A 14,856-nucleotide genomic window follows, 5' to 3' on the forward strand; every position below is an offset into this window, starting at 1 on the left:
GTTTTTTGAGAGGAAAACACAACACTATTTTGATTTGGATTACGTTTCATAAATAAAATCTCACAGGCTCTCTGAATCTTAATTAAGCAAAGCATATGAACAAGTCTCACATAATAATGTGAGATAATGATAATTTAAAATGGGGAAATGTCTGACCAATACTTTATCATCTAATGTCCAGATTTAACAATTTGTATTGTTAAAAATATTAAAAGAGATCAATGAAAGAGGGGCTTTCCTGGCGGTGCAGTGGTTGAGAGTCTGCCTGCCAGTGCAGGGGACGCGGGTTCGAGCCCTGGTCTGGGAAGATCCCACATGCCGTGGAGCAACTGGGCCTGTGAGCCACAGCTACTGAGCCTGCGCATCTGGAGCCTGTGCTCCGCAACAAGAGAGGCCGCGACAGTGAGAAGGTCCGCGCATCGCGATGAAGAGTGACCCCCGCTCGCCGCAACTAGAGAAAGCCCTCTCACAGAAATGAAGACCCAAAACAGCCAAATAAATAAACAAATACATTTAAATCAATGAAAGAAACTTTATATGAAGTGGTACATGACTTGGTTCCTGCATACAAGGATCTAAAATCTAGCTGGAGAGACAACTGGCAAGATAAAGGATCCAAAAAAGGTCAACCACTGCAGAATAAGGCAGGCGCTGCTAATGAGAGCTAACTAATACAACAGTTCCTATTTTTGATCTTGCTACTTGCCCAGCGCTACCTAGGTCCTGTCCACATGTTACCCCACTGATGCAAACCAGGGCCAAATCCTGCCAGCCCTACCTTCAAAACACACCCTGCTATCTTCAATTCCTCACCCCAACCCCAGTCATTTCTTACCCACCCCCACCCAGTCATTGTTCCCGCAGCCTCCTAACTGGTCTCCCTGCTTCTCTTTTTTCATCAGCAAGGACCATCCTCCACGCCGCATCCAGAATCATTCATTTAAACACTCATTACAATTTCACTCCTGTTCATAACTCTCTGAGACTTCCTATTTTACTGGGAATAAAAAAAATGTAGTCTTTCAAAGGGCCACAGGGACTTCCCTGGTGGCGCAGTGGTTAAGAATCCGCCTGCCAATGCAGGGGACACGGGTTTGAGCCCTGGTCCGGGACGATCCCACATGCCGCAAAGCAACTACGCCGGTGTGCCACAACTACTGAGCCTGCGGAGCTCTAGAGCCCACAAGCCACAACTACTGAGCCCAGGTGCCTAGAGCCTGTGCTCCGAAACAAGAAAAGCCACCGCAATGAGAAGCCCGTGCACCACAACGAAGAGTAGCCCCCTGCTCTCTGCAACTAGAGAAAGCCCACGCACAGCAACGAAGAGCCAACGCAGCAAAAAATAAATAAATAAATAAATTTATTGAAAAAAAAAAGGGCCCACAAAACTTTATTTCTAGGGTCCAGCCCTGACTACTTGTACAACTTCATTTCCTATTTACTCTCCAGCACAGTGCCCTCCTCGAAGTTCTTTAAACGGCTGAAGCCTATCTCAGGGTTTTTGCTGCTGTCCTCTCTGTCTGGAATACTACTCTCCCAGATGGTAACCTGGCCTGCTCCATCATTTCCTTTTAAGTCTACACTCAACTGTTACCCTTTTAAAGAGACCCTCCCCTGACCACACTACATAAAATACTAACCACCAGAGAGTGACAATGAAATATCATACCTCCACCCCATGGAGCACTATGAAGCTGTTAAAAAAAAAAAAAAAAAGAGGATGATCTCTATGAACTGATATGGAACGATTTTCCAGACATATGGTTAACTGACAAAAACAAGGTACAAAAGAGTACACAGAGTATGTTACCTGTTGTTTAAAAAAGGGAGTTAGAAATAAACATATGTATCTGTTTATAACTGCAAAAAGAAACAAAGATAAAACTGAAACAAATTATATGTTATGGGGGGAGAGGAAGGGGGGGAATAGAATTTCTGAGCATATATACATATATATATATATATATTTTTTTTTTTTTGCAGTATGCGGGCCTCTCACTGTTGTGGCCTCTCCCGTTGTGGAGCACAGGCTCCGGACGCACAGGCTCAGTAGCCATGGCTCACGGGCCCAGCTGCTCCGAGGCATGTGGGATCTTCCCGCATGTGGGATTTTCCCGGACCGGGGCACGAACCCGTGTCCCCTGCATCATTAGGCGGACTCTCAACCACTGTGCCACCAGGGAAGCCCCTGAGCATACTTTTTTATGGTCATCCCTCAGTATCCACAGGGAATTGGTTCCAGGATCCCAGTGGATACCAAAATCTGAGGATGATCAAATCCTTCATATAAAATGGCATAATATTTGCAGATAACCTATGCACATCCTCTCATATACTGTAAATCATCTCCAGATTACTTATAATACCTAATACAATGTAAATGTTATTTAAATAGTTGTCAGAATGTGGCAAATTCAAGTTTTGCTTTCTGGGACTTTCTGGAATTTTTTTTTTCCTGAATATTTTTAATCTGCAGCTGGTTGAATCTGCAAATATGGAAGGCCAGCTGTATATGGTTTTGATTTGAACCATGTTAATAGTTTACATATTTAAAAATTAAATCAAGGTGGGGGAAACCCTAAAACTGAATAGAAAGAGAAACAAATTAATGCAACTATGTATCACTTTGATAACATAACCACACAGAAGAAAAATTCAAATAACTTGAAAATACAGTGTTCTATACATATTTAGTGGGATATATGAAAGAATAAAAAGAACTGCTAAGAAATCTTGAACTGTATTTAGTAAAGTTTGTGCTTGGGAGTAGTATTGGCATAGCAATTATGGAATTAGTTTGTGTTTAATGTAGATTTGGAAAATATACTAATGCTACTAAGAATAGAATTCACGCCTTGGGGAAGGGAGGTACTAATATGGAATGGAGGAAAAGGAAAAACTGAATTGTTGGATTAGCTTTTGCAGTAACAAGATGAATGCCTGACTTTGTGAAAACTATTTCCTAGCACTGAAAACTGACAGGGCCTAGAAGCTATGGCTCCAAGAGTCTTGAGCACACCTAGCACCCAGGTCTTAATTTCTAAATACCATCCCCCACTAACAGGAAAAAAGGAATCTAATGATTCCAAGGCTGAGTCAGGAAAAGAACAAAATGAGTCCAGAACACCCTTCTACACCAGAAAGTAAGGAAAGTGCTCAAAACTGAGGGAAACATGGCAAAAGGACACTGAAACTTGGAAGGGTTCTCACTTGCCAAATACAGAATCACTGAGCATCAAAATGAAAAATGACAGGAATGCCATCTTAAATAATACACGAGTCCTTACTAGTATTAAAAAAAAAAAAGAAAATTAAAAAGGGAGGTGCAGAAGCTCTTTGTTACTGAAGAATGTCAATAAAGTATAAACAAAATAGGGATACAAAATTGCTATCTACAAACATTTTAGCGGGAAGAATCGCCACTGGGTTGTAAAACATTGGGTGAAAGATTGTTGGAAAACAGGATATTCACACAATCTCAAAGTGTTACTTAATGAATCAGGTATTATAGACATACCCATTTTATTGTGCTTTGCTTTACTGTGCTTTGTAGATATTGTTTTGTTTTTTTTTTTACGGTACGCGGGCCTCTCACTGTTGTGGCCTCTCCCGTTGTGGAGCACAGGCTCCGGAAGCGCAGGCTCAGCGGCCATGGCTCACGGGCCCAGCCGCTCCGCGGCATGTGGGATCTTCCCAGACCGGGGCACGAACCCGTGTCCCCTGCATCGGCAGGCGGACTCTCAACCACTGCGCCACCAGGGAAGCCCGATATTGTGTTTTTTTACAAATTAAAATTTTGTGACAACTCTGCACTGTCAGATGGTAGTTAGCATTTTTTAGCACTAAAGTATCTTTTAATTAAGGTATGTACATTTTTTAGACATAATGCTATGGCACACTTAATAGACTACAGTATAGTATAAACATCACTTTTAAATATACTAGGAAATCAAAAAACTCGTTACGGCTTGCTTTATTGCGATATTTCCAGTGGTTAGGAACCGAGCATGCAAAATCTGTACTCACACGCTTGTATTTTCTCCTCTACAATGGAGAAACCTGGTGCACCTCACCTTAACCAAATCATCAACATTAACGTCTCCAATAATGAGACAAATGGACTGCATCTGCAGCCTGATGAGATGCACACCTGTGAGAATTCCTGCCCAGGAATGTTTAAACCAGAATCTAAGCATGTACTTCAACATCGAGGGACATTTTTATTAAAAAAAAAAAAAAAAACTAGTCCAGACCCCTTCAAAAAGGGCAATACCATAAAGTAGAAAAGAGAAAAAGAAACTGGCTTGGGCTTCCCTGGTGGCGCAGTGGTTGAGAGTCCGCCTGCCGATGATGCAGGGGACATGGGTTCGTGCCCCGGTCCGGGAAGATCCCACATGCCGTGGAGCGGCTGGGCCCATGAGCCATGGCCGCTAAGCCTGCGCGTCCATAGCCTGTGCTCCGCAACGGGAGAGGCCACAACAGTGAGAGGCCCGCGTACCGCAAAAAAAAAAAAAAAAAAAAAGAAGCTGGCAACAGTTTAGATTTTTAGATTTAAGGGGATTAAAGAGGAATGACTACCAAATCTGGTGTGTGATCCAAGATCGGCTTCTGGACCCTATCTGAAAACAGTATTGTATCAAGCTATATTTCCTGACTGTGATAATGGTGCCAGGGCTTAACTGCAAACATATTATTCTTAGAAAACCTATGTTGGAAGTTCCCTGGTGGTCCAGTGGGTAAGACTACTCATTCCCAATGCCGGGGGCCCAGGTTCAATCCCTGGTTGGGGAACTAGATCCTGCACGCGTGCCGCCACTAAGACGCGGCACAGCCAAAATAAATAAACAAATATTAAAAAAAAAAAAGACCTATGTTGAAATGTTTAGGGTTAAGTTGTCATAAGAACTGCAATTCTCAAATGATTTAACAACAACAACAAAAAAGTTAACTGGATGGGTGTGGGTGTATATAGAGAGAGGTAACCCAAATGTGATAAAATGTTAATAAGTGGTGATTCAAGAAGAAAGGTGTGTAAGTGTTCACTTTACTATTTTGGCAACTATTCTAAAGATTTTAAATCTTCCAGAATTTTAGAAAATTAAAAGGAACTATTAACCACTTCCATTTCCCTTGCCTCTGCACTAGTAATCTCTATATTAGTAAATGTTCACCACCACCCAACAACTACATAGTTACTGCTTTATTTCCTTACTGTCTCTCCCCCACCGTAATGTAAGCTTCCCAGTGCTGACACATAGTTGAAAGTCCATAAGTGCGTGTTGAATGGCTGATGCTCACAGTCATCCTATTAAGCAGATATTATTATTATCCTTTCTCTCATGTGAGTGGCGCTCTCTTTAAAGGCAAAGGTGTGGAGGCACACAGAAGTAAGGTAACATCCAGAAGTTTTAACTGCGAGGCGCGGGGCCAGGTCAGAGGCCAGGCATCTCTCTGGGAGCAGATACTCTTCATCACTGTTAGGCAGCTTTCCCTAGTGGGGTGGGCTTGGCCCCCAAAGGGCTCACTGCAGACCTACACGGTTTCCCTTAGCGCAAAGCCTATTCAGAGAAGGCGATATTCATGCTTGCGGAACGAAATGACGTCTGAATAAATAAATGAATTAGGTGGGAGAAACCAGCTAGTTCAGAGGATCTTCCTAGAGGAGGTGTGGCTTGATGGGTAAACCGGATTTTCAGTTGAAGAGAGAGCATAGAGCAGGCAGTAGTGACCAAAGGTGCATTCTGGGACCGGGGAGAGACCTGTGCCTCTGGAGGAGTTACCTTATCCCTTCAACCTCTGCATATGCCTCTCCCTCCTGCCCATAGCCACCAGCATATGAAACCCTCAAAGCTCTTTGGGGTCTGTGATGGTACCTGCCCTGGTCCCCCACCTCCAATTCCTCTCAACTACAATCATTTCTCTTTACTGCTGCCAGATTAATTCTTCCTAAGTGGATGGCTCTGATCCTGTCAGGCCCAGAAAGAGGTCTCCTTCGCCTGCAGAAGAGAATCCCAGCTCCCAAAGAGGACATTCAGGGCTCCCCTAGGGGGCCTCAAGCTCCCGTGGGCACTGCAACTCTCCGGTGACACTGATGACTCCCTACTGCCCAAGGTCACCCTCTACACCCTGCTCCCCTGTCTTTCTTTCCTGGTCTCCTGCTCTTGGAATCTTTTCCCACATCACGGCATGTTCACATACCACCTGTCCTCGGAGGTCAGGTTCAAATACCCTCCCTTCCATGAAGTTTCTGCTTCACAAAAGATATTTGATTTCACAAAAGATATTTGATTTCACAAAAGATGTTGCTGTCTTCCCCCTGCACGCCCACAGCACTTTACCTCTCTTACAACATTTACTTCTGTGCCTTACACTGTAGGTTCTTTTGAACGTATCTCAACCCCCCATTCCGCAAGCTGTAAGCCACAGATGCATGCACCCCAAAGGCACTCAATAAACGCTGAACGCAGAGTGGAGAGGGGATGTTCATCAGGGGTGTGGGCTAAGGCGCCGGTGGCAGGAAATTCCAAGAAAAGAAGTACTAGTTAAGGGGGTTGTTACTATGCTTCAGGGGTTTGGTTATGACTTAACTAGGGGCCTGTGTGGGGAGAGGTTGCTAAGGGTGGGGAGGTAAAAAATTGAGACAAAGATAACTATTTCATGGCGCTGTCGTGACGATTTAGCTGAAGAAGCGTGAAAGGGATGAACACAGTCCTAGACACTCACATGTTAGTCCTTTCATGTCCGGAAGGGAGGGGAAAGGGGACCAGCCGACACTCCTTAGGAATTCTGAATTGAGGCCCTCGCCTCCCCGCCGCAGGGCAGTTCTGAACTGCCGCCCTCCGCGCGGGCGCGGGCATACTTGGCTTTGGCCGCAGCGCGCCCACCCCCAGCGCGGAGGCCGGCGCGCGCGCAAAGAGCGCGTTCCTTGGCCAGGGAGGCCAGCCCGAGACAAGCTCCCGCGCTGCGGAAGCGGCGAACCAAGTTCCCCTCAAGTTCTGCGCTACGGCACCTCCGGCTGGAAGCAGTAACTTAGTCACTTGAGTCGCACTGAAAAGGCACCCCTTCCGGAGGAACACGAGTGGGAATCGGGGATCGTGGAGGTTAAGAAGGCTCCCCAGAGGGAGGAAAGAGCCTAGGGGAGGTGAACGAGAAGGAGTCGCGTCCTTCTTTTTCCCAAACAGGCTTCAGAGTCTGCGGTCCACGCTTCCTGCTGACCACCCTAGGGAGACCTGTGGGTGACACGACCAAGTCCCGCGCGCGGGCTGCGTGCCCCACGCCAACCCCACCACCCCACCTTGCAGCGGCCTCGGGCCGCGCCCGTCCACCCGACCCTGGAGCCCCGGGGCCACTGACACCCCGCGCTGCCGGTCCCCGCGGGCTCCCGGGGGAGGCCTCCACTCACCCAACCGGAGCAACAGGCAGACCACTCCGAGGGCCCCCACGGCCCACCCCGCGGCGCTCCCCGCGGCCATAGCGGACGGGCCAGCTTCCACGACAGGGACCCAGCCGGGCGTCGCCTCCGCCTGGCGGACGGAGAGAGAGCCCGCCCCGCGGTGCGCCCCGCCCCGCGCGTCCCGCCAGGCCCCGGATGACGTCTTGGTGCGCCTTTTCTCCCCCCTCCCGAGAACGCGGTCTGGGCCCCGGGTACTTCCTGCTCTTCTGCCGCCCCCCGCCCTCCTCTGTGGAGCTCTCCCCCAAAAGTGGCTTGCGTTTTCACACCAGGTTTATCCTCGTTCCTCCCGCACCTCCCGCACTTTTCCTTGGCATTTGGAACGTGATGGAGACGCCCCCATAGCCGGGGGTATCGGACCGTCGCTCCCCGAAAACTGCGCCCCACTCGGCTGGAGGTGACAGCAGAGCTCTGTGCCGGGACAGGGAGGTTCTGAAGCGCTTTATTCCTTTAGCGCTTTCCAGCAGCCGCAGTCGCGCAGCCTCGCTTTTCCTGCCAGTCACTTCGCTACTACGACCCTGGACAAGACAGCTTCCTCAAATATTAAGACAAAAGGAAACGGGCAACATCCTAGACGACTGCTAGACTGTGTGGGGTCCCCTGGTGCGGCCCCAATACCCCTCCCCCAAGTGCCTGCTTCTCATTCAAGTGCAGCCACCTTCTCGTTAAGACGGACCTCACCCCAACACTCCCTCACTGGGAACTGAGATTTCCAGCCTTGGGTTTCTCCTTTCTCCGTTTCCTCTTTGTTTCACTCTTCCTCCATCTCTACTGTGGACTCGCCCTCGCTGCTCACTCCCTCTCCGTTTGGCCTCCCCAAACCTCTCTCCCTCGTGCTGCAGCGGGCGGTTGGAATTCCGCATTTTATTCGCTAGTCCTCTCCCCTCAAATCCATCTGATCCCAGACTCAATTACTACTGTATTCCCAGAACCAGCTACTGGCATCAGTCTCCCGGTCAGCCCCCATTCTTTCAGACAGTGGCACCAGAATGATCCCTGCTCAGCCATTGCAGTTGAGGGAACTCTTCGTTACCATGTGAGCAGGAAACTCCTCCCGTGAGCTGGACTCTTGAACGGGACTCTCTGACGTGCCGACAAACACCAACATGTTTGCCAGTTGTGAAGCGGTGGAAGTGTGCTTTATTGTTGCTGTCATTACCATCACCCTCAGGTGGGGACCTCCACTCAAGACACTTGAACTACCCTGTTAAGAATTCATAAATTATTTCTTACATTAGCCATGAAATTGTAGAAGGTGTCTATATCCGTGAAATTTCTGGGACTGATGTTCTGTACCATGAGCTTAGAACATTCCCTATCATCTGAAGATATTGGGAACACAAGGCAGGTACAGTGTGTAGCGCAAAATGTGAGACGATCAAGTTTCTCCTCTGCTCTGGGCTGGTAAGAACTCGGGCTAACTTGGAAAGATAAGATGGAATCAGAACTTTAAACACTGGGGAGCCCCTCAAAGTTTTTGAGCTGGGAAGTGATATAACAGCAAACATCTGTTGAGTACTTACTATGAGCCAAGCCCTGTGTTAAGTGCATTACCTGCATTAATTTAATCTTATTGCTGTCCTTGTTTTTACAGATTAGGAAACTGAGGCTCTGAGAAGGTAAATGACTTGCCCAAGGACACAGAGTAAGGTGCAGAACTGGGAGTCCAACCCAGGGTAAGTCCAAAGTACCACTCTTACCCGTTCATACAGGATGGGCAGCTATACTGCTGTTTGGACTGTCCAGCAAAAGCTGTCGGCCCCCTCGAGAGCAGGGCTGAGGAAAGGACTGCCCAGTCACCTGGGCTGGGAAGTATTCCCCAGGTCATGGTCTCCAGGTATCAGGCAAGGAATGGTTTAGTAGGTCTTCCTCGACTGGCTGCTTCTCTGGCCAACGAATGGTGCCAGCTCTTTCATCAAGAGAAATGCTGTGCTTCCAGCAAACGTTTTTAGAAGCCCTTATATGCCTGGTCTAGCAGACTTCATGAGTCAAAAGTGGCTCAGAAAGGCTGGACCTGCAATGCATTAGGCAGATGGGCCAAAAGGCCCTATCCATATACTGAGCACTGGCCACCCAAAGGAGGGCTGGATGTATTTTACATCCTGTGACCAGTGTTGAGAGGTCCAGTTTTATCTGCTCATCACTGTAAAGAATCATGGACTAGAAGGGGAAAAAAGGAGGGCTCGTTCAGTCTGCTTGTGTGGCGTGGATGGGCTGCTGCTCTTCCCAGCATGCCACTCTAGTTCTCTGGCTCTAGTTCTTGCCAAGCTTGGAACTACACCCAAGAAGCTTGGGAATCCTAGAAAGACAGAGCAAAACACTGATTCTAATCCTGCATACGTGAAAATCGTCCTTGCCCCATATGGAAGTGTATATTCACTTCATTTATATCAACCCTGGGCGGATTTGCACGAAGGGTGTGTGTGTGTGGAGGGGTAATCTTTATTCCATAATACTCTGTTTCCCTTTTTAAAATGCTCCCTGGCAAAAAGAGAGCATTTGGAAAAAATTAGGCAAAAATAATACATAAGACTTAACATGGAACCATTCTGGGTACCCAAGAGATAAACAGTCACATTTCAACTCCCGACCAAGCCAGCAGCTGCAAGAAGTTGATAAGGATGCAGCAAATGGGGCTGGGGAGCAGAGGAAAGCACATATTAAAGCTTTTGAAAGGCTTGAGTTTTAAAAAGAAGAAGAAGAAAAGGAAGTACCTCCTTCTGCTTTTTACCTCCATCTAGTTCCTTTTGCATTCTGTGAATTTTAAAGAATTACAGATGGGTTCTGACTAATCACGTGTCGCTGCTATAAACATTCTATTATTCTTCTCAATTTGCAGATGTGGTGAACTCCCCCCAAAACCTCCCAGCATTTGAGTTGTGCAGGGAACAGAGATGGGTGTGTTCCGTGGGCTCAGTGCACGGGAATGCGCAGCTCCTGCGCTTTCCTCCATCCTGGAAAAGGCTTGCTGAGCATTTCACTGTCAGGACAATACGACAGAGTCTGAAGAAGATGGTGTGCTCTTGCTGCCAAGACAAAGGAGAACGCTGTCCCAGGTTCCTGCTCCCCTCCTCTATCAGTCTCCTCTCACTGCATCCTGTCTCCCCACCTCCACCCCACTCCCACCCAAAAGAAAGCTAGATTCTGAACTGGCCTGTCAGGCCTCCAGGCCTGTGTGTTGAGCGGTGCACGACTCTGCCCTTGACAGTCAGGGTGGATATGTGTGTGTATGTATGTATGTGTGATATACGTACATTTTCAGCAGCTGAGAGTAAAGTGTCTTGAGAAAGGGGTGGTTTTTATCACTTGTACAAAGGTGCCACTTGCACTGGGGGTGAGGCGTGATAATAGAAGCCGCAATTCACAAACCCTGAGTTTAGCAAGCCAACGTCAGGGGCAGGACTCCAGGCCCCCAGGGCACAGCTCCGTGGACAGAGTGGCTGATTAGCGAGGAGAAAGAAGGACAGTGGACTCTAGTCAATGTAAACAGCCATATTTTCAACATAATTTACTACAGGTCTCTGAAGTGTATATAAAACATTTTAGTGCAACATCTTACAAATAGTTTTCCTTTAAAAAAACAAACAAATCAACAGCTCTCTACATCATGCATGGGTAGTTTGCCTACCCTACCTCTTTTTTTTCTTCTTCAAAAGTTAACGCAGAGAAACCATTGTTTGAAAAGAATATGAAAACTTGCTACAGAAACACCCTAGGGAAAGAGGGTGTGGTCACATCCATGTCCTGGAACGGGCCTAGCACAGTGTCGTTTTTCATTAATGCAACATCGTAGATGTAGATAAGTCAAGAGAGCAGTCGGCAGTTTTCCTCTGCGTGTCTCTCCTGTAGGCAACTTGCAGTGAGGCTTCCCAGCCACCGGAGGCCACCATTATCACTCATCTGACGCCACATTTCCATAGAAATGGCCAAAGAAAGAAGGTCCTGGGGATTTTCATAGAAAGCTGAAAAGCTCACCCTTTGACAGTATCCCCTGGCCCAATAGAAAACGCACAGAAAAAAAAAAAAGTTATTAAAATACTGGCTTCGGTTTCTTTTTTCCTTTCAAATCTCCTGCAAGTGCTTCACTTACTTATGTGCAGCACTGGCTTTTCTTTCTTCTGTGAACCAATTCAAACTCAGATCTTCATTATGCGTCCCAGTTCCAGCCAGCCCTCCGGCATCTTTCCTTTCAGACAGAGGGAATGTACATCGTCTTCTCGAGCTGACTCTGTCTATGAATTAAGGTCCAGCAATTTCCCACTGAAAGCCCACACCCTGAAGTGAAGAAATGGGGCCAAAGACCGCCTTATGTCCTCAACGCTGCGCCTGCTGTGTACCTCTACAGCATTGATGCAGCACAAGAAATGGGGATGAGCACATGAGGCTTCAGTGGGATTCAGGTGGCCGCGCCTACAGTCTCACAGGAGAGGACTGGTGTATCTGGGAGGGAGAGAAGGCAGGCTATGCAAGCCCCTCAGAAGACGGTCGGGCAGCTGCCTTGCTTCCCCCTTGGCTATGACACATCAAAGCACCTGCCGAGCACCCAGGCCCCCTGCACACCCGCACACGCCAATGAGGATCAGTACCCACGTGGCCTGGAATCCTATAGCGCTCCCCTGGAGTCTGTTCTGTCCCAGGACAGGGTTTCACACTAATCGATCTGGTTAGACCTAGTTCCAGAATCCCTGGAGGTTTTTTCCAAAGTGGGAACTCCCTTGGGATTCAAGCTGCAAGTTCATAAGGAAGGGAGATGGAACTTGTGGCCAGCAAAACTTGAGAAAGCCAGGGCAGGAAAACATCTTCATGGAGTGCACAAAAGGAAACACTTGCAACCAATGATGCTCCGGAGCCCGGCATCTTGCCCAGCAAGTGTGAAATAACAGGTGACACTGGCCTTCGCCAGGCTTTAAGGGGCATTCACATGAAAAGCTGCCATGACAGTGAACAACCAAATCACCTAAAGCCACAAACAAGAGCTAAGAAAGGGAAAGAGAAAAAATCCACGGACAAAGGCATGTGATCACTTTCTGCTGAGATGAGGTAATCCATAAAGATTACAAAGGGCCACGTCTGGGCCTCACCTGGGCAGATATTCTTATGGCAGTGAGATGCAGGTCAAACGGCGAAGGAGAGAGACGTCAGTATCTTTGAGAAAAATCTAATTGGAAGGAAGAAGGAAAATCTAGTCTTCATATCTCCAGGGAGGTAGTTATTCCTCCCTGTTCTACAGTGGCTGGCTCTGGAAACCCCCCCTCACCGCTGGCTGACTGTCCCAACGTTCACGAACCTTAGCTGTCAACCAGCCCCCAGTGCCTCCCGACAGTGTATGTGGGGGCTGCTGGGCCCTCTGCAGGCTCACTGGCCATTTTCCCTTAAGAGTTTGGCAAAGCACCTGAAAATAGAAGCCCACCTGCTCGCAATTATCAGTCAGAGACTGCCCTTGCAGAACAGACCAAGGCAACGACCAGCCTTGGTTCCTTCTTTCACTAATCAGTGACTTTGATCAATCTGAAAGTCAGTAGCTGCTAAAAGCAGCCCTCTGCCCACTTTAACTTGCAAAGTGTGTGCTGTTTGGAGCTTCTGACTCGTTCTCCAACAGAGTCTGCTCATTTTTTGGCAAGGTTGGGATGAAGCCTATTGCCTCCCCAACAGATAGGCTAGGCTGGGCGCTATCTACTCCTAGTGGGGTTATGCAGGATTTATCTTGTACATACAGTTCTTTGAAGCAAAATTCAATGCTTTCATCTTGACTACAAAGTGGTTCCAACAACTCCAGCTGAGGGAAAATATAAGATACAAATTGGGCCCACACTACACATAATTTTCAAGTCTCGTTAAGGAAGTAAAAAATGTTTGGGTATATTTTGATCCATGGGTGGCATTTTCAAGTGTGCAAAAATGAAAAAAAGTCTTGGAAGAGATTCCTTTGCGCTATAAAGTTCGTCCTTCCTGCTGCCATCAGTCGTATTTAAGGGTAATTTGTCCACAACATGACGGAATCCAAAAAGCGTAAACCAAAGGGATTGAAAAAGCGTCCCTTACAAAGAATAAGAACCCCTGTAACATCTATATCTGAGAATGCTATATAAACCAGTGAGTAGACGGGGCACCGGGAGCTACTCACCACATTACCGAAAACAGAAACAAGCAACCTAATTCGGCAGGATGGCGCCACCTGCTCGAAAATAGCTATAACCAACCAAGACTGCCACCTAGAGGCGGTCCGCCTCTGGCTGAGCGGTGACTCCGAACGCTTCGCAAGTCCGACCGCGTTCCGTGGGAGCGCCCCAGAGGTCGGGTGCTGTCCGCTGTCTGATCGCAGAGCAAGAGGCAGTGGGGAGAGCCTCAGCTCCTCTGTGGCTTATGACCGCCAGGGGTCCCCTTAGTCTATGGCTCCTGGGTGGATACTGAGCACAGGGGGCTCCAGGCAAGTGGGGGAGTAGTTGAGGTGTGGTTCCTTGATCCACAACAGGGGCACCCCATTCTTCCCGTCGGAGTTCTTGCTGGAGTTCCGGCTCTTGAAGCGCACCAGCAGGATGGTGATGATAAGGATGCCAAAGATAGGGAAAGGGTAGAAGAAGACGAAGTAGAAGAGCGCATCGTTGGAGCAGATGATGGACTGCAGGGTGGAACCTGAAAAGGACCGAGAGGGTGACAGGACAATGAGGGCTGAGAACCTGGACTCTCACTCACTCCTGAAGACCCCACCCAACTGCATGGATGCAACTTGGCAGGACTCCTGCATCCACCCTGTCTTTCCCCTCCTGCCACTACTGGAGGGCAGACTACCCTGGTATTCTTGTTTTCACAACCGCATCTCTTCCAACACAGCTGGAAGTTCAAACAAAGCCATGCCTCCATTTCCCACTAGAGTCAGTTGTATTGCTCGGAAAGCCACACAAGAAAGTGTAATTTATTGATTGTGAACTCAACTGTATCTGGGGTGGTGAAGATGCTGAATCCACTTCAGCCTGAACCTCCTTCCTGGTTGTATTTTACGTGTCCCTTTGCACTTAGCTCTGCTGCCAATGTCCTTCTTTGGAACAGAACACATTCTCTACCCACCAGCTTCTGAGAGCAGTTTTACCAGAAATGATGCTCATTTGATTAATGTTATCAATTAAAAAGTCGTTATGGACCACTTACAAATGTCTGCAGTGTATCTGTGGCTGCACAGAACACAGTGTTAGTTATTCCTGGATACAGAGGAGAATGAAACCTCACACCCCTGACCTCATCAAGGACTGCTGCTCTGTGACAGGAGCCTGGGCTCTGGGAGGCTGCATTTTCTCTGTAAAATAAGGCTGCTGGATGATCCCTGTGTGCTATGAAGTTTACTAAGTTTGGACAGCCACAGTGGGCTGAAAAAAATGTGGTCTAAACACCTTCCCTTGTACTTTTGGACA

The 14,856-nt window shown here is 47.8% G+C and overlaps 2 protein-coding genes across 9 annotated transcripts in view; both read right to left on the reverse strand.

The window, feature by feature from the left end:
* The window catches only part of CD58 (CD58 molecule), a gene marked incomplete at its 5' end in the record, with an annotated part of 38,869 nt that extends 31,151 nt beyond the window's left edge, over positions 1–7,718 (reverse strand). Inside the window, one exon of the mRNA XM_027091045.1 lies at positions 7,403–7,718. Coding sequence (XP_026946846.1) covers positions 7,403–7,718 — 316 coding nt within the window. The remainder of the gene's footprint in view (positions 1–7,402) is intronic.
* Positions 7,719–10,927: 3,209 nt separating this feature from the next.
* Positions 10,928–14,856, reverse strand: part of IGSF3 (immunoglobulin superfamily member 3) — a 98,862-nt gene continuing 94,933 nt past the window's right edge. For 5 of the 8 annotated variants that reach the window (XM_027091038.1, XM_027091039.1, XM_027091037.1 and 2 more), the window contains 2 exons: positions 13,859–14,083; positions 10,928–11,678 (listed from right to left, as the gene is read on the reverse strand). In XM_027091038.1, the coding sequence (XP_026946839.1) occupies positions 11,587–11,678; positions 13,859–14,083 (317 nt within the window). In that variant the 3' untranslated portion in view covers positions 10,928–11,586. Of the gene's footprint in view, positions 14,084–14,856 lie in introns of all 8 variants that reach the window. The other 3 variants (XM_027091043.1, XM_027091042.1, XM_027091040.1) reach the window with 2 other exon arrangements.

Source organism: Aethalodelphis obliquidens, unplaced genomic scaffold (genome assembly GCF_003676395.1).
Source record: "Aethalodelphis obliquidens isolate GAN/ISIS:26980383/991018 unplaced genomic scaffold, ASM367639v1 scaffold70, whole genome shotgun sequence".
Lineage (NCBI taxonomy): Eukaryota > Metazoa > Chordata > Mammalia > Artiodactyla > Delphinidae > Aethalodelphis > Aethalodelphis obliquidens.